Consider the following 25812-nt stretch of genomic DNA (forward strand, 5'->3'; position numbering starts at 1 on the left):
CGCAATAGAAGCCAGGAGACCCTGCTCCCAGGATCTCTCCGGCTCGCAACGCCTCGCGGGATCTAACGTGATCTCGTGAGATAATCCGATGTAAATCCTGCCCATTGTGGGCGGGATCATATTTTAGCAAATGTTCATATTATCGCAAGATAACTAGTCTCACTTTAATGTGCAGCTTCTTGAGTTACCCGAGGCGTTGGGATCTATCCCCTTTGCTTTGGAGACCTTGTGCGAGTGCTGTTCAGTACTGGTCTCCACAAACTGGGACCAGATGGATTGGCACTCGTGGGGGACCAGGGAAATGGAGGCCCCAGATGCATGCCCTGCGGGCAAGGTGGTACCCTGGCACTGCCAGCCTTGCACCCTGGCAGTGCCATCTGGATGTCAGCCTGGCGCTGCCAAGGTCCCTAGGTAGCACTGTCAGCTGGCAGGGATACTGCCAGGGTACCAGGTTGGCACTGCGAAGGTGCCAAGCTGGCATTTTTCTGTGTGATGGGGTGTATCAGGTGCTGGGAGAGGTGTGGATGGGCTGAGGACCTCCCATAGTACGTTGGGGCTGTGGGGACCGGAGGTCGTGTCGGGGGGCCTCGAAAGTCAGGATGACTTTTGAAAATGCCGCACAAAAGTGTTCAAAACGGGGCTATGTGCAGCCATGGCAGCGCGTGCCCCACTGAGGCCCATTACTTAATATGAGTGCCGTTTTATAACCACGTGATTCTCGGCACTGCGAGCATCGGGAAACACTGGGCTAAACACGCTTACTATGGGACTTTATTCCCATTTACTGGACTCGTGCCCGTTGAGTCCCAGTTCTTCAGATTTCAATTATTATTGTAGTTTCTTCTACTTTTTCTTTCTGTCTCTTTCTGTCACACTTTTAATCCCTGAGGTGTAACCCCTCTGATACTTGGCCATTTTGGACTTACAATTTTCAATCAGCAACTTCAGTCACAGCCACATCTCCCCGTAGCACTGCTGTGCTTCAGAGCAGGCATCTGTGGTAAAATTGCTGACAGGACCCACTTTTTACATGACGTTGGCACCCTAAAAATGTTTTGAAATTAATTGTCAGGATGTGGGTGCCACTGCCTAGGTCAGCATTTATTGCCCATCCCTAATTTACCTTGATATGAGTGGCGTACTGTGCCATTTCAGAAGGAATTTAATAGTCAACCACATTGTTGTTTACCTGAAGTCTCGTAGGCCAGACTGGGTCAGAATGATAAATTTCCTTCCCTGATGGACATTAGTGAACCAGGTAGACAATCAATGATAATTTTGTTGTCACCATGGACCAGCTTACAATTTCAGATATTTTTATTAATTGAATTTAAATTTCCACCAACAGTCATGTTGGTATTTGAACCCATTCCCGCAGATAATTAGCTGGGTCTCTGAAATATTAGTCCAGTAACATTGCCAGTACGCCTTTGTCTTCCTGCTAGGGATCCCTGTTAGGGATGTCCAGGATTTTGACTCGGAGGCAGTGAAGGAGCAGTAATATAGTTCTAAATCAGGATGGTGTGTGACTTGGAAAGGATCTTGCAGGTGGGGGTGTTCCCATGAATTTTCTGTCCTTGTCCTTTTAAGTGATAGCGGTCATGGGATGATAGGTTCTGTTAAAGGAGACTTTGCAAGTTGTTGAATTGCATCTTGTAGATGGTACACACTGAAGCCATGATACACGAGTGGTGGAGGGAGTGAATGTTTATGGGAGTGGTCTGGGTGCTGATCAAGAGGGCTGCTTTGGCCTGGATGGCATTGAGCTTCTTGATTGTTTCTAGAGCTGCATCCATCTAGAAAAGTGGAGAGTATTCCATCACACTCCAGATTCTGCTCCAAACAGACTTTGAAGAGTCAGAAGGTGAGTTACTCATTGCAAAGTTGCCAATCCCTTACCTGCCTTTGTAACCACAGTATTTATATGGCTGTCTCCTATTATGTTTCTGGTCCATGATAAACACCAGCATGTTGATGGTGAGTGTTTCAGCGATGACAATGTTGCTGAGCATCCAGAGGACAGCTAAATTCTCTCTGTTGGTGATGAGTTGCCTGGCACTTATGTGGCATGAATGTTACTTGCCACTTATCAACCCAAACCTGAACGTTGTCAAAGCGTGCAGGCATGAACTGCTTCAATATCTGAAGAACTGAATTTTACTGAATACTGTGCAATCATCAATGAACTTCCTTGCTTCTGATGTTTGATGAAACAGCTGCTGAATATGGTCACTCCAACAATTACTCCTAGACTCAGATGATTGGCCTCTAATGACCACACCATTTTCAGTCATGATCTCATTAAATGACGGAGCAGGTTCGATGGGTGACATCTTATGATCCATCTTTCTTTGTGCTCGGCATGACTCCAACCAGTGGAGTGTTATAACCCTAATTCCCATTGGTTTCAATTTTGCTAGGGCTCACAGTCACACAGTCAAATGCTATCTTGATGGCACGGACAGGCGCTCCACTTCACATCTGGAATTCAGCTCTTTTGTCCATGTTTGGGTGAAGATTGTAATGAAATCAGGAGCCAATGTCCCAAGAATGTGAACCTTCCCAGCAGCTCTAAAAACACAAAGTTGATGTTCCTAATATGTTCCTTAACCTGTCACTTAGTTGGCAAAGGAAGCAATGTGGAATTTACCACCTTTTGAGATATTTTTCAATTCAATTTAATCTTTGCAGAACCTCAAAAATACTTCCATCTATTTCCAGCATGGATTATGTCTTTTTGTTTTGCTTTTCCTCATTTCCCAGAGGTTTCATCAACATTTTTGTGCTAGGCTGCATTCTAGTACATGATCATCTGCTGGAAATATCTGATTTCCAACAGTTAGCGCAAATGTGCTGCCCTCGATACTCTGATGCCCAAATATTCACTCTGCATATATCATGAAGGTCTCATACAATGCCATTGCTCTCTGAATAAATGCCTAATTTAGAAATATAAAGACGATTATCTGAATTCCTAATAGCATCATGCACTTTTTCATCATTGCACGCAAATATGAATTATATATAAAAATGTGTGTTCCACTGCATATCAAGGTTGACCTCCTATTGAGGTAAAACTACATTCTCTTGACCTTCCACACTCTTCTGACCACTTTTCATAGAACCACCTAGCCTATATGCGTGCCTTCAAGAAATTCCCAAATTATGATTCCTATTTAACAACATAATTCATGCTGTCTGTTCCCACAGTAATAAGTTAAATTTTTATGTTTCAAGTACCAGTAAAAGTCATGATGAATTGGGGGAGGAGCTAATTCTGGTGCTTAAGTAGTTACATTGTGTACCTTGTGTTGCCCTATTATGTATTTTCTTTTATTTTCTTTTCATGTACTTAATGATCTGTTGAGCTGCTCGCAGAAAAATACTTTTCACTGTACCTTGGTACACGTGACAATAAACAAATCCAATCCAATCATAGATTTTCATAGAATTTACAGTCCAGAAGGAGGCCATTTGGCCCGTCGGGTTTACACCGGCCCTTGGAAAGAGCATCCCACTTAATCCCACACCTCCATCCTATCCCTGTAACCAACTAACCCCACTTAACCTTTTTTGGATACTAAGGGCAATTTAGCATGGCCAATCTACTTAATTTGCACATCTTTGGACTGTGGGAGGAAACTAGAGCAGCCGGAGGAAACCCACACAGACGCGGGGAGAATGTGCAGACCCCGCACAGACAGTGACCCAAGCCGGGAATGGAACCTCGGACCCTAGAGCTGTGAAGCAACAGTGCTAACCACTGTGCTACCATGCTGCCCTCAATTTGATGGACATTATTTACTGAACAGCCGAGCATGCACAAACTTTGACTTCATAAAACTCAACATTATTTATATATATATATATAGAAATTCACACACATATATTGAATGACAAAAGAGATAGAGAGCAAGATGAAGCAAAAAAGGATGAGGATGACGCATGTTAGATACAACTGAAAATCATGCTAAATCTAGAGAATTCAGCAGGCAAGTGGGAAAGGAAATAAGTGGAGCAAAGAGGGCACTTGAGAAAAGACCAGCAGATAATATGAAAGGGAATCCTTTATGCACATAAATGGTAATAAGAGGAGGGTTGGGCTGATTAGAAACAAAAAAGGAGACCGACAACTGGAGACAGAAGGCTGTGGTGCTTACTTCGTGTTTATCTTCTCCAAGGGAGAAGGTGCTGGCAAAATCAGAGTGAAAGTGGAGGTAGCTGAGATACTGGAAGCACTAAAAATTTTAAAATGGAAGTAGAAGAAAGAGTGGACTTAAAGTTGATGAGTCATCAGGACCAGATGAGGTCCATCAGAAGATGCTAAGGGAAGTAAGGGTGGGAATTGACCATAATTTTCCAATCTTCCTCAGATATAGGAGTCAGACTAGAAGAAAAGAGAAATGTAAATGTTATACCCCTCTCCAAAAACCGGCAAGTCCAGCAACTACAGGCCAGTCAGTTCTAGCTCAATGGTGGGAAAGTTTTTCGAAATGTTAGCTCAGGACAAAATTAAGTCATTTGGGTAAGTGTGGATTAATTCAGGAAAGCCAGTATGATTTTGTTGAAGATAAACCATGTTTAACTAACTTGATTGAGTATTTTGTTAAGGTAAGAGGGTTGAGGGAGTGATGTGGTACTTGGAGACTTCCAAAAGGCGTTTTATTAAATGCCACATCATGGCCCAGCAATTTGGAAGCCCATGGAATAACAAAGATTGTGGTAGCACGGGATACAAAATTGGCTGAGTTACATCAAAAACAAAGAGTACTGGTGAACATTTGTTTTTCAGGCTTTAGCAAGGTATACAGTGTGGTTCCCCAGGAGTCGGCATTAGGATCACTGCTTTTCTTGATCTATATTAATGACTTAGACTTGAGTGTATAGAGCACAATTTCAAAAATTGCAGATGAAACTAAACTTAGAATTGTAGTCAACTTTGAGGAGGATAGTGATAGGCGTCAAGGGAACATAGAGACAGGGTGGGGGAGTAGACAGACACATGGCAGATGAAGTTTATTGCAGAGAATTACAAAGTGAAGAACAATAAGAAGTCACATAAACAAAGGGCACAATTCTAAAGGAGGTGCAGGAACAGGGCAATTTAAGAAAGTGGTTATAATGCTTTGGAGAGGGTGGGTAAACAATTTGTGTAATGGTCCCAAGAATGAAGGACTTCTGTTATGTGGGTAGATTGAAGCAACTGGGGTTGTTTTTCTTAGAGAAGAGAAAGGTTTGAAGAAATTTGATAGAGGTGTTCAAAATCTTGGGGAGGTCCAGACAGAGTACACCTGGAGAGGCTGTTCCCATTTGTGGAAGGTTTGAGAACCCGATGATATAGTTCCAATGCGTTTGGCAAAATAATCAAAGGATACATGAGGAAAAGCGTCTTTAGGCAGCGAGGGGTTACAGCCTGGAAAAGACTTGTTCATAGGGGTGGTAGTTGCAAGTTCAATCACAGCTTTCAAACAGAATTGGATAAGCATCTAAAGGGAAAAGAATTACCAGGACTACAAGGAAAGAGCAGAGTAGTAGGCCTCACTAAATTCCTCTTGCAGAGAGCTGGCCTGGGCTTGACTCACCAAATTGCGACCTCCTCTGATTTATTATTCAATGATAATGTAGATAGGCATCTGTTACATTAAGAATCAATCTATCTGTAAATCCTTGGGATATTGCTAAATAAGAAAAAAATTAATTGTTTAAAAGCAAAATACTGCGATGGGGACCCAGCAAAGCTGGAAAAGAGGAAGGAAGTACAGGCGAGCTTCGATCGACTGTCTACCAGGAAGGCGGTGCGCCAACTGAGACAAGCAAGGGGTGCAGTTTATGAACATGGAAATATGTTAGCAGGTCAGCTCCGGAGGGAAGCAGCGGCAAGGGAAATTCTTCAGGTGAGGGATAGGGCAGGGAAGTTGGTGGTGGCTCCGGATCTGATTAACAAGGTTTTTGAGGAGTTTTATGAAAGCTTGTACAGGTCAGAGCCACCTGAGGGACACCGTGAGATGCAGGAATTTCTAGATGGGTTGGAGTACCTGAGGTTAGGGGAGGGGGACAGGGCTACATTAGAAGGAGCGATAGTGGAGCAGGAGATGAAGGATGCGATTGGGAGGATGCAGTCGGGGAAGGTGGCAGGGCCGGATGGGTTTCCAGTGGAATATTATAAAAAATTCAAGGATAAGCTGGCGCGCCTGATGGTGGGGATGTTTGAAGAGGCGATAGGGAAGGGGATGTTGCCACAAACGTTGGGACAGGCATCGATTTCACTGTTGTTAAAAAAAGATAAAGATCCGACGCAGTGTGGGTCGTATAGGCCCGTATCACTTCTGAATGTGAACGCAAAAGTATTGGCGAAGGTACTGGCGGGTAGGCTGGAGGAGTGCCTCCCGAAGGTGATAGGTGAGGATCAGACTGGGTTTGTGAGGGGGAGGCAGCTCTTTTTGAACATTAGGTGGGTATTGAACGTTGTTATGGCACCGGCGGAGGGGAAGGAAACAGAGGTGGTTGTGGCATTGGACGCTGAGAAGGCGTTTGATGGGGTAGAATGGGGGTACTTGATGGCAGTTCTGGAGCGGTTTGGGATTGGACCAAGATTTGTGAACTGGGTAAAGCTATCATATAAGGAGCCGAGGGAGAGTGTCCGCACAAACAACATCAGCTTGAGATACCTTTCTCTCCACCGTGGGACAAGACAGGGGTGTCCTATGTCCCCCCTGCTGTTTGCACTCGCGATTGAGCCGTTGGCCATCGCATTAAGAAGTTCGGGAGCATGGAAAGGAATAGTGCAGGGGGGTGGATAGAGCATAGGGTGTCCTTATATGCCGACGACGTGCTGTTATACGTGTCGGAACCGAGTGTGTCAATAGAGGGAATATTGGAGCTGCTTCGAGTATTTGGGTCTTTCTCGGGGTACAAGCTGAATCTAGACAAGAGTGACTATTTTATGGTGTCAGCCGGGGGTGGGGGCAGGGGTGGGGGGGGTGCTGTCATTCCGTAGGGCAGGGACTCACTTTAGGCATCTGGGGGTGCAGGTTGCCCGGGAGTGGGGGAGGCTTCGCAGGTACAACATCACTAGTTTGATGGGGAGAGTGAAAGCTGATCTGGCACGGTGAGATTGTCTCCCTCTGTCACTGGCGGGTCGGTTACAGGCGGTTAAAATGAATGTGTTGCCGCGATTTCTGTTTATTTTTCAGTGCCTACCGATTTTCCTGCCAAAGGCTTTTTTCAGAGGGGGGGGTACCATTTGGAATTCTTGACTTTAGAGAAGGTTAAGTTTGAACTGAGGGGAAGGATGGAGGGGTTCTACAATTCGTGGGCATTATTCATTATGCACTTTCAAGAACTGGATAAAATCGAACATTAGTTGGGGGGGATGGGTGGGAGGGTTGGGGGGAGGGGGGCGGTGTGTATTAAGGGTGACTATGGGTGATTCCTGATTCCTTTTTGTCATTTGTTTATGTAAACATGCAGGCTAATATTTGGGGTTTGGTGGGAGGGTGGGATCATTGTTATTGATATGGGGATTGACATATGTGTCACTGATTATTATTTATTGTTGGTGGGTGTAAATTTGGGCAAAAATGTGAAAAAGGCGGAGAATAAAAAATATTTTATTAAAAAAGCAAAATACTGCAAATGCTGGAAATCGGAAATAAAAACAGAAAATATTAGAAAAACTGAAGAGGTAGGGTAGCAACTGTGGACAGAGAAACAGAGTTAACTTTTCCCAATTCTGATGTAAGGTCATTGACCTGAAACATTTGCGGCGATTTTACGCCCACGTTCGCTGCAAGCAATGTTGGCGCAAAAATATTGTGTGACATGGGAAACCTTGCCGGCAAAATCTTGCTTTCCGAGTCTCCCAGCCTCCCCGCCCCATGACACCCAGGAAGGTCGGAACCTCATTTCAATAAGTTTAAATATAAGTAGCTGGCTTCCCCAACGTATCAAACCACCACATTTGGAAATCCACCACGAGACATCATGATGGCGAGGTTTACAACTGCTTTTTAAAAATCGGAACCAGGCGAAGGAAACCTGCCAGGGATGCACTAGTAGGTTTGGCCCCGGTGCCCTGGCACTGCCCACTGGCCCCATGGCACTGCCCCCTGTGAGCTGCACACCGGTTTTCTCGCCTCAGCCAGCACTCTGCACAGAATGGAAAATTCCTCTCCTGAACTGTGTTTTTCTCTCTGCAGATGCTGCCTGACCTGCACAGTATATCCAGCTTTTTCTGTTATTTTATTATATCTAGCATTTTTTGTATTTATAATAAAAGATATGTGTTGTGTGCAACTAGCTTTACTTTAGCTTTACTTCTAACTTGCTGTTCATTACATTATGTTTGTCAGAAATCGCATCTGCAAAAAATAAGTTAAATACATGCTAAATAATTTGCATTTGGTGGCATTCTACAATTACTGTTAGCAATTAGCCTAACACTGCAAAAACAACTGTTATGACATTTGGAATGGTTAAATCCTGGCTTGCCAGTATACCAAAGAATGTTATGTTGCATTAAGTTTATACCTCGAACAGGATTCTATAAAGTAGGGTTAACAATGAGAAATTCTCGAATCTTCATGCCAGACTATTCATTAATTTGCTGGACTTGACAATCTGAGCAAAAATGAAAACTTGTAACATCAAATTTTGTACAGAACATATTAAACAGCAAAATTATGTTTGAGGCAGGATTTTGCCTTTTGGGTTAGAACTTTGACGTTGGCGTAAAATGGAATGTCCAACTCACAACTGTGTGGGTAGCAGTCACCCAATTTACAGTTTGCCTGGTTTGACCTATTAGTGGCCAGAGGGCATGTTTGCCATCCAATTAAGGAGTTAACGATGGCAGGGTAGGGAATGAGAGTGGCATATTTTGAAGCTGAATATACCAATAGGAGACCCTCGGGTACAAAAGAAGCTGCAGCTTACTGTTGCAGGTAAGGGAAATAGGGGGATCCTCTATCTTGATGTCCCCTCTTAGCATCTTTTCAAAAAATCAGAAACAAAAAAAAAATGGCCACAACCACCAGGCACAATTGTGGAAGGGAAGCCCCTCCACCACTTGGGTGACCTGTCGCTGCAGCTCTAGCCAGCTGCAGGAATGGGGTGCTGGCTCATGCTTCTGGAAATGCTGGTTCCCCATGTCTGCCACCATACATGTGGAGATGCCGGCGTTGGACTGGGGTGAGCACCAGTCACTTTAACCTGGTGTTGTAAGACTTCGTACTGTGCCACCATACAGTTTCCAGCCTTGTTCCTGATGGATGGGCTGGGCAGGGGTGCAAAGGCCAGCTAGAAAAGTCTAGACAGCCCCTGATCAGTTCCTTAATTGGCTTTCTTATTTACTCTATTGAACGTCCTTCATACCCACTAATATCTTTATAAAGTTAGCCTTAAGCCCCTTTATTCTAAGGGGAACAATCAAGGTTTCTCCACATAACTGAAGTTCTCCATTCATTTAAATGGCCTGAAGATCAGATGGGCTCTTTTGGGTGTATACTGCAATCTAGCCCAGTGTTCTTCAAACTTTTTTTTCCGGTGATGCACGATCAATTGCACAAAGACTAAAGTTGGGTACAACTGTGGCTTTATTACAGTCAGATGTGTGGCCTCCTGCTGCAGCTGGCGAAATGGCAGGGCACTGGAGGTCATGCATATTTCTAAAGTTCTCCGTGGGCGGAGCCAGCCGGCAGGAGCTACCGGCGAACCTGTAGTGCAGGTCCTACCTTACATCTCCTATTACAGTGGTTCACCACATTCACCCCCTGTTAAAAATGAGTCCAGCGGGGGTGACGTGAAACTATATACAATTAGTGCAATTATGTACAGTGGTAGGGAAAGAAAAGTCCATGTTGACGGTCCGGAGTCCGTCAAAGGTTCAGCCGGGCCGGTGCTTTGGTGCTTCGTTGGGAGCGGCGTAACGGTGGCGGCGAAGTCGGTGCTGGTGGTGGTGGAGGTGGCACCGATGGCAGTGGTGGCGGTGCTGATGCTGGCCAGTCATCGGGGAACTCCGGGAGCGTGCAGAAATCCTCTTCGTCCTCTTTGTGCGGAAAAGGGGAGGGGGGGGTGCTCTGGTGGGGTCAATATTGGCGGCGCGGTGGGAGGTGGGGGGGGGGGCGCATTGGTGGTGGTGTGTGTTGGGGTGGAACCTGACGGTGCCAGGTCCCTGAGTGAGACAGTATCTTGGTGGCCGTCGGGGAACTCAACGTAGGCATATTGAGGGTTGGCGTGGAGCAGGTGAACCCTGTCCACCAAAGGGTCCGCCTTGTGGAGTCGGACGTGCCTACGGAGAAGGACTGGTCCTGGAGCAGCGAGCCAAGTCGGGAGCGACACCCCGGATGTGAACTTCCTGGGGAAGGTAAAAACACATTCATGGGGTGTGTTATTAGTGGCGGTGCACAATAGTGACCGGATGGAGTGTAGAGCGTCAGCGAGAGGCTGGGAGGTTCCTGGACCGTAGGGCCAGCTGGACGGCCCTCCAAACCGTCTCATTCTCCCGATCTACTTGCCTGTTTCCCCGGGGGTTGTAGCTGGTCGTCCTGCTGGAGGTTATACCCCTACTGAGCAGAAACTGACGCAGCTCATCGCTCATGAATGAGGATCCCCTGTCACTGTGGATGTAGGCGGGGAAACCGAACAGAGCGAAGGTGGTGCTGAGGGCCTTGATGACGGTGGCAGACGTCATATCGGGGCATGGGATGGCGAAGGGGAATCTGGAGTACTCATCGACCACACTGAGAATGTACATGTTACGGTCGGTGGAGGGGAGGGGCCCTTTGAAATCCACGCTGAGGCATTCAAAGGGGCGGGAAGCCTTTACCAGGCACACACGGTCTGGCCGGTAGAAGTGCGGCTTGCACTCCGCACAGACCTGGCAGTCCCTGGTGACTGTCCTTACTTCCTCGACAGAGTAGGGCAGATTGTGAGCTTTGACCAGATGGTACAATCGAGTGACCCCCGGGTGACAAAGGCTGTCGTGTAGGGCCCGGAGGTGGTCCACTTGTGCGCTGGCACATGTACCTCGGGAGAGTTTACTGGGGCGATACAAGATCTCGTAATTATAGGTGGAGTGCTCGATTCTCCAGCGCAAGATTTTATCATTTTTGATCTTGCCCCGCTGTGTGTTATTGAACATGAAGGCTACCGACCGTTGGTCTGTAAGGAGAGTGAATCCCTTACCAGCCAGGTAATGCCTCCAATGCCGCACAGCTTCAACGATAGCCTGGGCCTCCTTTTCGACGGATGAGTGTCGAATTTCAGAGGCATGAAGGGTGCGGGAAAAGAATGCCACGGGTCTGCCTGCCTGGTTTAGAGTGGCGGCAAGGGCAACGTCTGAAGCAGTGACTCGTCCACTGCGCGCATCCCGGCCTTGGCGATGTCTGCTCTGATGCGGACAAAAGCGTGTTGTGCCTCGGCCGCGAGGGGGAATTGGGTGGACTGAATGAGTGGGCGGGCCTTGTCCGCATAGTTGGGACCCACTGAGTGTAGTAGGAAACGAACCCCAGGCAGCGTTTGAAGGCCTTGGGGCAGTGGGGGAGGGGAAGTTCCATGAGGTGGTGCATGAGGTCGGGGTCGGGCCCAAGAAGTCCGTTTTGGACTATATAGCCGAGAATGGCTAACCGGGTTGTGCTGAACACACACTTCTCTTTGTTGTAGGTCAGGTTGAGAAGAATGGCAGTGCGGAGGAATTTATCGAGGTTGGCATCGTGGTCCTGCTGGTCATGGCCGCAGATGGTGACATTATCTAAGTACGGAAAGGTGGCCCGCCATTTGGTCTATCTCTCTTTGGAAGACAGAAACCCCATTTGTGACACCGAACGGGACCCTAAGGAAGTGGTAGAGGCGACCGTCTGCCTCGAAGGCAGTGTATGGCCGGTCCGACTTCCGAATGGGGAGCTGGTGGTAGGCGGATTTCAGGTCAATTGTTGAGAAGACCCGGTACTGCGCAATCTGATTGACAATATCAGATATGCGTGGGAGGGGGTACGCGTCGAGCTGCATGTACCGATTGATGGTCTGGCTGTAGTCCACGACCATCCTGTGTTTCTCCCCAGTTTTTATCACTACCACTTGGGCTCTCCAGGGGCTGTTGCTGGCCACGATAATACCCTATTTAAGCAGCCGCTGGACTTCGGACCTGATGAAGTTCTTGTCCTGGGTGCTGTTCCGTCTGCTCCTAGTGGCAATCCGCAGTTAGATTGGCAAAAAGGGAGGGGAGATCGACCTTGACGGTCGCGAGGCCGCAAACGGTAAGTGGGGGGTAAGGGCCTGCCGAATTTGAGGGTGAGGCTCCGGAGGTTGCACTGGAAATCCAGGCCCAACAGGAGTGCAGCGCAGAGATTAGGAAGGACATAGAGGCGGAAGTTACTAAATACTACGCCCTGGACCATGAGGATGACCGTACAAAAGCCTCGGATCGGGTCGGAGTGGGATCCGGATGCAAGTGAGGTCTTTTGATTGGCAGGGTGGACCGCGAGGGAGCAGCGCCTTACCGTATCTGGGTGAACGAAGATTTCGGTGCTCCCGGAGTCCAGCAGGCACGAGGTCGCGTGGCCGTTGATTTTAACCGTCGTCGATGCAGTGGTCCAGCGTCATCGAAGCGAGCTGCGGGTAGCCATCGGATGCTTCGGGTGGCGAGCGTGTGCGGTTCCGATGTCGGGATGTCCGGAGACCCTGTGGGAGACAAAAAGGCGGCGCCCATGGTGCGCACATTGTGGGGTCGGGACAAGATGGCGGCGCCCATGGGGCGCACGTGGCCGAAGGGGGACAAGATGGTGGCGCCCATTGGTTGCACATGGACCCGGGACGAGAAGATGGCGGCTCCCATTGTGCGCCTGGCGTGGGGGAGGGGGCGATAGCGGGCGCGATCGCAGCGACTGCACGGGCCTGGCACACAGCCGCAAAGTGCTCCTTTTTACTGCAGGCTTTACAAACTGCAGTGCGAGCCGGGCAGTGTTGGCGGGGGTGCTTCTGCTGACCGCAGAAGTAGCAGCGGGGATCCCCGGGTGCGCGGATCGGCGTGCAGCGCAGGCCTATTGGGAAGGCAGGGCCCCGGCTGAGGAGGTCGTCGGCAGGGTCCAGGAGGGATAGGAAGGAGTAGAAGGGTGGCCAGCGCGTCGGGAGGGGTACGATTGTACGTTACGGGATGCGACCGTCATGGAGAGTGCCAAGGTTTTCGTCTCCGCCAGTTCGAGCGTGGCCCCTTCTAGTAATCATTCTCGGATGCGGTCCGACGCAATCCCCATCACGAAGGCATCGCGCATGAGGAGATTTGCGTGTTCGGCGGCTGTAATGGCCTGACAGTCACAGTCCTGGACGAGTGGAATTCGGGCCCGCCAGAAGTCTTCGATGGACTCACCAGGTAGTTGCGAGCGGGTGGCGAGTACATGCCTGGCGAAGAGCGTGTTCGCCTTCTGCGCGTAGTGTTCCTTAAGGAGTTCCATTGCTTTTGAGTAATTCGTGGCGTCTTGGATCAACGGGAACACGCTGGAGCTCAGTCTGGAGTACAGGACATTTATCTTCTGAGCCTCCGTTGGCTCGGGGTCCGCAGCCTTGATGTAGGCCACAAAACATGCTAGCCAGTGAGTAAAGTCTTTTCTGGCATCGGGCGAGTGCGGATCCAGCTGCAGGCGATCGGGCTTAATTCTGATATCCATTCTGTGGAAAATCTGACTGTAATAGATAGATGCACAATCAGTTGCACAAAGACTAAAGTTGGGTACAACTGTGGCTTTATTACAGTCAGATGCGTGGCCTCCTGCTGCAGCTGGCGAAATGGCAGGGCACTGGAGGTCATGCATAGTTATACAGTTCTCCGTGGGCGGAGCCAGCCGGCAGGAGCTACCGGCGAACCTGTAGTGCAGGTCCTACCTTACATCTCCTATTACAGTGGTTCACCACATCCGGGGACCCAATTTTACCAACCGGTCAACCTTCGAGACCCACGCCGGCCGACCTGCGTGACCCACGTCGGCCGACCTGCGTGACCCAGCATTTTCTCTTACCTTGTTTGCTGCTGACAAAAATGGAGGAAATGGATTTTGGGTCCCTTTGGCCCTCGTCCACGCTCCTCCAATGGAACCTGTTGGATGAAGGAGAAGCCTTCCGGTGGCTGAAAGTATGGAGTCTCCATCTGTCCAAAGTTCTGCATTTTGTTCCTGCAAGATTTAATCAAATAAAACCCCACCCCGAACTTGTAAAAAAAAAAAATGAATGCAATAAATGAAAAAAATAAAAATAAAATGAGTAAAATAAATGAAAACCCCCCAAAACTTGTAAAACAAAAAGCTGCGAACGCTTAAAAAAAAACGGCCGCATTGCGCATGCGTGCCCGATCATGCGCATTCATGCCGATGATTTGACACGCATGCGCAGTACGGCTGCATTTTTTTTACATGTTCGTGGCCATTTTGAGGGCAGCTTGCAGCCGGCGTTATTAACAGCCAGTTGCTGCAGCTGTTGCACGCAGATTTGTGCGATCGGGAGCGCTGCGACGGGCGGCTCCGCGACCCACCCGCGGGTCGCGCCCCCGAGTTTGACAATGCCTGATCTAGCCTCTTTGATTTGGTTCTAAACACTCTGCCTTCGTAGGCCTCTACACCATATGCAATAAAAATTCTGTAAACTCCTGACTTTTTCCTTTGAAGTGTGAATCATAGAATCCCTAGAATGCAGAAGGAGGCCATTTGGCCCATCGAGTCTGTGCCGACCCTTCAAAAGAGCATCCTTCCTAGGGCCAATCCCGGCTCTAGCCTTGTGGCCCCACCCAGCCTTTGGACACTGAGAGGCAATTTAGCATGGCCAATCCGTCTAATCAGCAGAGATTTCGACTGTGGGTGCAAACCGGAGCACCCGGAGGAAACCCATACAGACATGGGGAGAAAGTGCAAACTCCACCCAGACACCCACCTGAGGTCGGAATCGAACCCAGGTCCCTGACGTGTGAGGCAGCAGTGCTAACCACTGTGCCACGCCAAATCATGACACCTTCTTGTCCAAAAGATTGGGCTTTAGACCTGCTTCAAATACCACTGTACAGCCAGCTCTCTTTGATAGCAGCCCCTAACCTTGCAATCACTATTATTGAGAGGAACAAGAGCAACAATGTAAAGGGCCCACACAAAAAAACACAGATTTATCAATGGGATCCTCTTTGACTGATACTCAATGACACACACACCACACACTCTGCCCAGAATATAATATGACCAGGTATTCCACATTAATTGGGACTATCACAACACTCAGCCACTGGAGGTAGACGCAGAGGAGGATTGCTATGGTCACAGCAGAGATGAGACAACTCATCTTTCTCCAATATTTTCAGGATACTACTGCTCCACTTCCATCAAGCGGGCAACAATGCACAGGCCCATTAAAATCAATAACCCACCACAGGAGATGGTTGATAGTGCCGCAGATAAAACAATATTAGAGAGTCAGTCAGCATGGCTCATTCTCATGCAACTTTCAATATCCTTTCATTTATTCTTGGGATGTCGGCATCAATGGCAAGACAAGCATTTTCTTGTCCATCCCTCAATGCCCTGAGAATGTGGTGGTGTCCTTCTTGAATTACTGCAACCCTTGTGCTAATGATCTCACAAATATATTAAGAAGCAAATTCCAGAAGAATGACCATTGAAGGAAAGGTGAGATGGTCAGTTGGTGTCACTAATGTTTCCATTGTTAAATTACATCTGCAGTTATTCGTCAGTAACTCCTGCTACACAATATATTCATAAATACAATATCATGTCATGACCGTGTACAGTGTGCAATCTTTTACTGCCTGTGCATCTGAGTAAGATTGCTTCTCTAAGCATTTTGAAGCATCCAAGAGGGGTAGGAAAAAAAGTGCAGGTTGAGATTTGTTTCCTTTGTTCTTTCTTTAGATGTTGACATCACTTGTAGGGCCAGCACTTGATGCTTCTTTAACAAGCTGCCCCTCCACCTGCTTGCAGGTGGGCCGCCACTTCGCCAGGTCTCCAGGAAAATGGTTCAGGGTGAAATGATGTTGGCAAACCAGCACATCACCTGGCAGTGTGAAATTAAACATCCGCCCATCTCCACTTCCACCCTCAAATCAGAGGCAAAAATCCTCCCAGTTGAAAGTTAACAAGTGGACATATTTATTGGGCTGTGAATTAAAAATAGAGAATGGGAATTTTCTAAGCTTCAAGCAAGAATTTATAAACCTGTGTTCTTTGCTTGCATTTGATACAAAGGGAATGGCTGAGCATTTTGTTACACTGGAATTCTAAATAGTGGGGCTTGTATGATGGCTTTTAATAAGGGATTCAAACTTCCAGTTACTAACTGAAAGAATGACATGGTAATATTCATGTTTTAAAAATCTTTACTGTGACAAAGGACTAAAAACACTATTGACCAAACACTTTTTTTTTTGTAGGCAAATTAAAATTTAAGTACAGTAAGTGACATTCCTCTTCTATACTTCCCATTCATTGTATGGTCAACAGCATTACAGTCCACAGTTGCTCTCAGCTTCCAAAGGGTTCCTGAATCCATGTTTCACTGTGTGGTAACTTTTGAGTGACTATCTCAATGGTGGCACAGTAGTTAGCACTGCTACTTCACAGCTTCAGGGACCTGGGTTCAAATCCAGGCTCGGGTGACTGTGTGGAGTTCGCACTTTCTCCCCATGTCTGCGTGTTTTTCCTCCGGATGCTCCGGTTTCCTCCCACAGTCCAAGTATGTGCAGGTTAGTTGGATTGGTCATGCTAAATTGACCCTCAGTGTCCAAAAGGTTAGGTGGATTTACTGGGTTACGGAATAGGGTGGAGGCATGGGCTTAAGTAGGGTGCTCTTTCCAAGGGCTTGCACAATGGGCCGAATGGCTTCCTTCTGCACTGTAAAGTCAATGGCAAATGATCTCCAAGCATTTTGCTCAGTTTTTGGAGAAAGCCTATTCTGATGATTTTTCTTTCCTCTGGCGTTGCGATTATAAGTCTCCCAGAATCCTTAGATGCCTGCTGGATGTGTCGCTTGGATTAGAAACTGTCTCCCTCCTGCATTTGGTTACGGCAGCTCATAAAGCAAGCAGCCTCCTCTCTCTGCTGACCACACAAAAATCTCTACTGTTTCTCTGTTATCCAGTGATTTGTAGGTAAGCCTGAAAGGTGATCTCACAAATGCCCTCTGCCCTCTTCCAAGTTCCTGCATATGTTTTTGTGTCATCTGAAAATTTGTGGCTGGATTCATTATAAGGAAAAGACAAGGCAGAGCAGAGATCAAAGTCAATTCTCATCAAAGACTCTGTTCTCCTCAAAGCCACAAGGTGGCTTTAGAAAGTATATTTCTGCGAACATGATCAGTCATGAGTTAGAGTGAAGCTACACACCAAGATGATTTCTGAAGGTTGCAACTCTTGGTAATAAAATATTGTTGATTTATACCCAGCTGCAGTCGAATTTAAGCTAAGTATGGTAAAGGCTCAGAAATTTCTAATCAAAGAAATATCCATTGACTGTAGGAGTAAATTTTCACTCGAAGGAAAATGCTGTGAACTTTGAAACTTTTTTGTTGTTAATATTAGCATTTATTAATGGTTTTCGGTTTTCTTGCGTAGATGTGACCAGTGATATAATATTGCTCCTCCATTTTCAAATAAGAACATAAGAACTAGGAGCAGGAACAGGAGCAGGAGTAGGCCATCTTGCCCTTTGAGCCTGTTCCGCCATTCAATGAGATCATGGCTGATCTTTTGTGGACTCCGCTCCACTTTCCCGCCCGAACACCATAACCCTTAATCCCTTTATTCTTCAAAAAACTATCTATCTTTATCTTAAAAACATTTAATGAAGGCGCCTCTACTGCTTCACTGGGCAAGGAATTCCATAGATTCACAACCCTTTGGGTGAAGAAGTTCCTCCTAAACTCAGTCCTAAATCTACTTCCCCTTATTTTGAGGCTATGCCCCCTAGTTCTGCTTTCACCCGCCAGTGGAAACAACCTGCCCGAATCTATCCTATCTATTCCCTTCATAATTTTATATGTTTCTATAAGATCCCCCCTTATCCTTCTAAATTCCAACGAGTACAGTCCCAGTCTACTCAACCTCTCCTTGTAATCCAACCCCTTCAGCTCTGGGATTAACCTCCTCTGCACACCCTCCAGTGCCAGTACGTCCTTTCTCAAGTAAGGAGACGAAAACTGAACACAATACTCCAGGTGTGGCCTCACTAACACCTTATACAATTGCAGCATAACCTCCCTAGTCTTAAACTCCATCCCTCTAGCAATGAAGGACAAAATTCCATTTGCCTTCTTAATCACCTGTTGCACCTGTAAACCAACTTTTTGCGACTCATGCATTAGCACACCCAGGTCTCTCTGCACAGCAGCATGTTTTAATATTTTATCATTTAAATAATAATCCCTTTTGCTGTTATTCCTACCAAAATGGATAACCTCACATTTGTCAACATTGTATTCCATCTGCCAGACCCTAGCCCATTCACTCAAACTATCCAAATCCCTCTGCAGACTTCCAGTACACCTCTACACTTTTTGCTTTACCACTCATCTTAGTGGCGTCTGCAAACGTGGACACATTGCACTTGGTCCCCAACTCCAAATCATCTATGTAAATTGTGGGCCCAACACTGATCCCTGAGGGACACCACCAGCTACTGAATACCAGCCACAGAAACAACCATTAATCCCCACTCTTTACTTTCTATTAATTAACCAGTCCTCTAGCCATGCTACTACTTTCCCCTTAACACCATGCATCTTTATCTTATGCAGCAACCTTTTGTGTGGCACCATGTCAAAAGCTTTCTGGAAATCCAGATATACCACATCCATTCGCTTCCCGTTGTCTACCGCACTGGTAATGTCCTCAAAAAATTCCACTAAATTAGTTAGGCACAACTTGCCCATTATGAACCATGCTGCGTCTGTCCAATGGGACAATTTCCATCCAGCTGCCTCGCTATTTCTTCCTTGATGATAGATTCCAGCATCTTCCCTACTGCCGAATGTTAAGCTAACTGGCCCATAATAATCCACTTTCTGCCGACCTCATTTTTTAAACAGTGGTGCCACGTTTGCTAATTTCCAATCTGCCAGGACCACCCCAGAGTCTAGTAAATTTTGGTAAATTATCACGCGTGCATTTGCAATTTCCCTAGCCATCTCTTCTAGTACCCTGGGATGCAATCCATCAGGGCCAGGAGACTTGTCTACCTTTAGCCCATTTGCTTGCCCATCACTACCTCCTTAGTGATAACAATCGTCTCAAGGTCCTCACCTGTCATAGCTTCATTTCCATCAGTCACTGGCATGTTATTTGTGTCTTCCACTGTGAAGACCAATCCAAAAAAGCCTGTTCAGTTCCTCAGCCAGTTCCTCATCTCCTATTATTAAATCTCCCTTCTCATCCTCTAAAGGACCAATATTTACCTTCGCCACTCTTTTTTGTTTTATATATTTGTAGAAATTTTTATCTGTTTTTATATTCTGAGCAAATTCACTCTCATAACCTATCTTTCCCTTCTTTGTAGCTTTTTTAGTAGCTTTCTGTTGCTCCCTAAAAATTTCCCAATCCTCTAGTCTCCCACAAACTTTGCCATTTTGTATGTTTTTTTCCTTCAATTTGATACTCCCCCTTATTTCCTCAGATATCCACGGTCGATTTTCCCTCTTTCTACCATCCTTCCTTTTTGTTGGTATAAACGTTTGCTGAGCCCTGTGAAAGATTGCTTGGAAGGTTCTCCACTGTTCCTCAATTGTTTCAACATAAAGTCTTTGCTCCCAGTCTACCTTAGTCAATTCCACCATATTGTGATCACTCCTTCCGAGAGGATCCCTAACTATGTGATCATTAATCAATCCTGTCTCAGTACACAGGACCAGATCTAGGATTGCTTGTTCCTTTGTAGGTTCCATTACATACTGTTCTAGGAAACTTTTGTGGATACATTCTATAAACTCCTCCTCAAGGCTGCCTTGATCGACCTGGTTAAACTAATCGACATGTAGATTTTAAAAAACCACGATAACTGCTGTACCATTTTGACATGCATCAGTTATTTCTTTATTTATTGCCCGCCCCAATGTAATGTTACTATTTGGTGGCCTATAGACTACTCCTATCAGTGACTTTTTCGCCAAATGGATTGAACCTTACCCTCCATAGCACCGATGTCATCCCTCACTCCTGCCTGGATGTCATCCTTAAATAACAGAGCCACACCACCTTCCTTACCATCCACTCTGTCCTTCCGAATAGTTTGATACCCGGGGATATTTAACTCCCAGTCATGACCATCCTTTAACCATGTTTCAGTAATTGCCTCTAAATCATAGTCATTCACGATGATTTGCGCCATCAACTCATTTACCTTATTCCGAATACTACGAACATTCAGGTAAAGTACCCTTATGTTGGCTTTTATACCTCCGTTTTGAATCTTAACACCTCTATCAGTAACCTCTCCTAAGTTATTTTTCCTTTTAACTTTTCTCCTAATTTTCCTTATTAGTAAACCCATATCTTCATGTAATAACCTGCTGCTTTGCTTTCCATTTATGTTTTTACTTCCCGTTTTATTCCTTTTAGTATTACTGGGCCTATTCACTGAGCTCTCCTCAGTCACTGTACCCTGCACTGTGGCCCTTTTTGATTTTTGACTATGCCTTCTTTGCCTTACAATATTGTATTAAACGGCAGTGCCTTAATTTACCATATGATTATGGTCTTGAAAAGTTTTCTTAAATTCTCTGTCTTTTCCACTGCAATTGCTCAGCCTGAACACTGATATTTAATTCGCCACTTGTGCTAAGTTGGGAAACATAATGTTTGTTGGTGAGAGTGAAAGATTTATTGTAGCTTGGCATGACCAGCAAGATGAAGCACTAAACTCATTGCTATTTGTTTGTATTTGTATTATCCAGGAGTGGCAGCTTTTCTCAGTCCATACTGTTGCCTAGTTCCATGAAGAGAAATGGAGACACATCCTCACAGAAGTTACCACAAGTTAATTCACATTGTGTCAATGGCGTCAGTGGGCAAATTTTACCAAAACCAGAAATGCAACATGTGGAACAAAGGGACATCGCAGCTTATGATTTGCCTAGGAGTCTGGGATATGATGGTGTGGTCAAATTTGGCTCACCTGGGTTAGACAATGATGAGGAAGAGGTGTACACATTTAACACTCCCAATAGCACTCTTTGTAGGCGCCTTAGTGAGATTTCGACAGACTCCTATGATGTTCCACCAACACCCATGTCAAGTCACAATATTCCAAGGACATTCACCTTTGACAGGAACCACAACCCGCTATCCACAGGCTCTGGTGATTCGCCAGCTGCACCTCCTCCACGGCCACCAAAGCCTGCACAGACAGATCCAAAGCCAGAATGGGGCAGCCCCAAGCAATTTACTCGCAACAGCAAAGGAAAACCAGCATCATCTGCAGCAACAATCCCGAGAAGGAACACACTCCCAGCAGTAGATAACAACAGACTTCACAGAGGTAATAGCTTGAAATCACAAGTGATGTATTTTAAGGTTCTTTGAAGGAGTCATGTGCTGTGGACAAAGGGGAACCAATGGAGATACAGTGCTTAGATCTCCAGAAGGTGCCACGTCAAATGTTATTGCATAAAATAAAAGCTCATGCTGTAAAGGGTAACATGGATAGAAGATTGGCTAACTAACAGGAAACAGAGAGTTGGCATAAATGGGTCTTTTTATAGTTGGCAGGATGTGACCAGTGGTGTGCCACAAGGATCAGTGCTGGGGCCTCAACTTGTTATAACCCATCCCACCTTGACTTTAAACTGAACAAAAAGCAAAAACTTCAATCATTTGAAATCCAAGATAGGAACAGGAAATGCTGGAAACACTCAGCCGGTCAGAAAGCATCTATGGAGAAAACAATTTGGGTAAAGATCTTTATCATAATATTGTTTTGAGAGTGTTTCAGCATTTTCTGTATTTGACTATAAAATGGGTTGCATAAGATATTGCATGAAAGAGACTGAAGTCTACAGTCCCAATATTTTCACATTCCGGAGCTCAAAGTCCAGCTATTCAGATACATTGGGTAGACCACAATGTGGTGATGATCTGACACTATCTGTACTTTCTAGAAAACAAACAGTAATATAAAGGCCATTATTGTAGTCCAGTGCACTGGGGCATTTGCACAGAAATACAGAATGCACAAATTCAGGTTTAGGACCGAATCACTAAGTACCTGGGGCGTCATTCTCCGACACCCGCCGGGTCGGAGAATGGCCGTTGGCCGCCGTGAATCCCGCCCCCGCCGAAGTCTCCGGTACCGGAGATTGGGCGGGGGTGGGAATCGGGCCGCGCCGGTTGGCGGGACTCCCCCGCTGGATTCTCCGGCCTGGATGGGCCGAGGTCCCGCCCAGAAATTGCCTGTCCCGCCGGCGTAAATCAAAGCTGGTATTTACCGGCGGGACCAGGCGGCGTGGGCGGGCTCCGGGGTCCTGGGGGGGGGGGGGCGCGGGGCGATCTGACCCCGGGGGGTGCCCCCACGGTGGCCTGGCCCGCGATCGGGGCCCACCGATCCGCGGGCGGCCTGTGCCGTGGGGGCACTCTTTCCCTTCCGCCTCCGCCACGGCCTCCACCATGGCGGAGGCGGAAGAAACTCTCCCCACTGCGCATGCGCGGGAAACTGACAGCGGCCGCTGACGCACCTGCGCATGCACCGGGAAACTGACAGCGGCCGCTGACGCTCCCGCGCATGTGCCGCATTTCCGCGCCAGCTGGCGGGGCAACAAACGCCATTTCCGCCAGCTGGCGGGGCGGAAATCCCTCCGGCGTCGGCCTAGCCCCTCAATGTTGGGGCTAGGCCGCCAAAGATGCGGAGCATTCCGCACCTTTGGGCCGGCGCGATGCCCGTCTGATTGGCGCCGTCTTTGGCGCCAGTCGGCGGACATCGCGCCGTTGGGGGAGAATTTCGCCCCTGGTCTCTGCTTAACACCTTTGGGAAATTATCAAGTATGGATAGTCTCTTCCTGAGGGTGGGAATATCCGAGCATTTTTCTCTGTCAGGTCACTCGTATCACTATGAAAGGTCAGGTGAGTGTGGCATTGGTTATAACTTGCAAGCAGATTATTGCATTGTCTTCATGGTCCCAGCAGCTGCAAAGTCTGGGGAAACCCGCAAAGAAGAAAAACAGAGCAACAAAGAAAATGGGCTGCCTTTTACGTTGCACTGATGCTAGTGCTAAACTAATTTGAAAGTCAGCACAAATGAGACAAGTATTATATAATAACCCTGGGAATTTCCTTATTGGGGGAATCTCCCAATTCTGTAACTACAACCAGCAATCAGCAGAAGCCCTTAATAGACTTTATCAGACTCCCCGCAGACCTCCAATTCAATGACCGATCAGAAGAACTTCCAAGGAGATTCCCGGAGTATGAGTCTATCGTAATGCATCACTTTTCCTTTATGTCAAGATTCATTTGTAACTCATTTAACAATCAAAAATGGAGCTACAGAAATGCCTTATTATTTAATTACATACTTTACATAACTTATTACTGATGATTTACTGTTGAAAATCCTTTATCAAGTTGGAAATGTATGTTTTACGATGTGGAAGTAATCTGAGTCTCAGCCGTCCGCAGTAAATATCAGAAATTTAGGTTGGCACTGCTCAGCATTTTGCTAGCAGTGGTTGGATTTGAATTTTCAACGTGCATTTGATTTTTCCAATTTGTGCTGTTGGCAATTGAGGGTTCCTGCCAGGATATCAGAACATTCAACTGTATATGTATCTTTATAAAGAAACGCTGAATTATCATTTTCAGAGGAATAATAATACAATCCCAGTTCTCTGCCGATTTAGTCATCTGTAAACTCTCTTCCAACCAGCTTCTTCATGTGAAACATATGATTACCCGTGTCATGCTGCAAATAATCAAGGCCACTCCATGGAATCTGTTAATGATGGATTCAGCTCTTACTTGGTAAGAAGCGTAAAGAAATAATATTTTTATAACTTAATGACTGATTATATTAATTGTAATGCATTGGTATTTTGAACCTCTTTGTATCTTTGGCAAACCTTGTATTACCTTATTTTGATCCTCATAGTAACCGATAATGTTTAAAAGGAAACTCAAATTTTCAGTTAATAGCTGAAAAGGATAAGGCAACAAGATTTTGTATTTGAACAAATGACTAAAAACACTATTAACTAAACCCTATCTTGGTAGGCAACATTACCTTAAACTACAGAATGGTATGATCACCTAATATACTTCTATCACATCACAGTCTCCATGGAATTACAGTCCTTATAGCAAACAGTTCACAGTTGCTCCCATCTCTCAATGGATTCACATTTCCCCCATTTTGCTGGTAGTAACTTCGCCTCCAGGCACCTTGCTTAGTTTTCAGAGAGTTTCTTAATCCAAAATCAGCTCTGATGATTCTTCCCCTGTGACTACACCAGGACTAGTCTCTCGGGATTTTCTGATGGCTGCGGGTTGAACCTCTTTGACCAACAGCTGTATCTCTCCTGCACCTGGCTGCAGTAATTCACAAAGTCAAGCAGCCTGTTCTCCCAAAACAGCTATTTGTCTGTGATATTCATTGATTTTCAGGGAAACCTGTAACCTGATCTCAAAAATGACTTCTTCTGTGCTCTTCCCCAAGATAATTTGGAACACATTAGCCCTGCATCCAGGTAGAAATGCTGATTATTTATTTTTGATATTTTTGACTCCAACTGTCTTTCATCTTAGAAGTAAATTAACAGTTTGCAGGACAACCATTTACAACCTGATCATTTCAACACATTTCTGGAGCTTTAGGAGACTCCGAGTCTACCCATTGTGAACTAAGAGATTGCTGGCATTGTCTCCAACCATGAACACCTTACATAATTGCCCCGTAACAAAATCTGGTCCTCCCTGTGATCTTTTACCATTCCAGTCCTGTTTTCAAGCAGACGTTAAAACAGATCACGTGGCCCCCTCCATTTACCTTAAATTAAATACACAGTTCCAAAACATAGCAATCGTACAAGGTGTTACATTGAGACTTGTGTTTTTGTATTCTGCTCTAATTTCCTTGAGCTGCAAACAATGTTTAGTAAATTACACTTCGATCACTTTTCCAATTTGATCATGCTCATCGAGAGGGTTCATCCTGTCATAAATCTGCCTATCTATTATATAAGAAACAAGAACTGCCAAACAATCAAAACTGCAATATGTTAATATGTTCCAACACTTCTTTTGAGGCAACTTTGTATTTTTTTCCCCGAATAGAAATAGTGAACCATGGCGGCGCAGTAGTTATCCCTGCTGCATCACGGCGCTGAGGACCCTGGTTCAATCCCAGCACCGGGTCACTGTCTGTGTGGTGTTTGCACATTCTCCCCGTGTCTGCGTGGGTCTCACCCCCACAACCCAAAAATGTGCAGGGTAGGAGGATTGGCCACACTAAATTGGTCCTTAATTGGAAAAAAAATTAAAAAGTGATCTATTTAAAATAAACGAGAAGATTAAATTGTCAAATTAGCAAACCATTAAATGTCATTGAGTTTGTTATACATTTATATAGCAATATTGGCAAACTTGCTGTCTCTCACCTCCTTATTCTCTTCTCAATCTTTCTGCTTCCTGATATTATCTGGTCTTGTCATGTGCTTCCAGCCTTGTTGCCATATCCCATTTTTTTCTGCTGCTTCCGTTGAACCTCCACTCAATATTTGTTCCTGGTCCATCCAAGTGCTACAGGTCTTCACTTTCAGCATAATATTAATGAATGGATTCAACGCCACTTA

At 46.1% G+C, this 25812-nt stretch overlaps 1 protein-coding gene across 1 annotated transcript in view; it reads left to right on the forward strand.

The window, feature by feature from the left end:
• gab2 (GRB2-associated binding protein 2) overlaps nt 1-25812 on the forward strand; it is a 426196-nt gene that overhangs the window by 379975 nt on the left and 20409 nt on the right. The window contains exons 4-5 of the mRNA XM_072476567.1: nt 20929-21512; nt 23892-23986. Of these exons, the coding sequence (XP_072332668.1) occupies nt 20929-21512; nt 23892-23986 (679 nt within the window). The remainder of the gene's footprint in view (nt 1-20928; nt 21513-23891; nt 23987-25812) is intronic.

The sequence above is a fragment of the Scyliorhinus torazame genome, chromosome 15 (assembly GCF_047496885.1).
Source record: "Scyliorhinus torazame isolate Kashiwa2021f chromosome 15, sScyTor2.1, whole genome shotgun sequence".
NCBI classification, from domain to species: domain Eukaryota; kingdom Metazoa; phylum Chordata; class Chondrichthyes; order Carcharhiniformes; family Scyliorhinidae; genus Scyliorhinus; species Scyliorhinus torazame.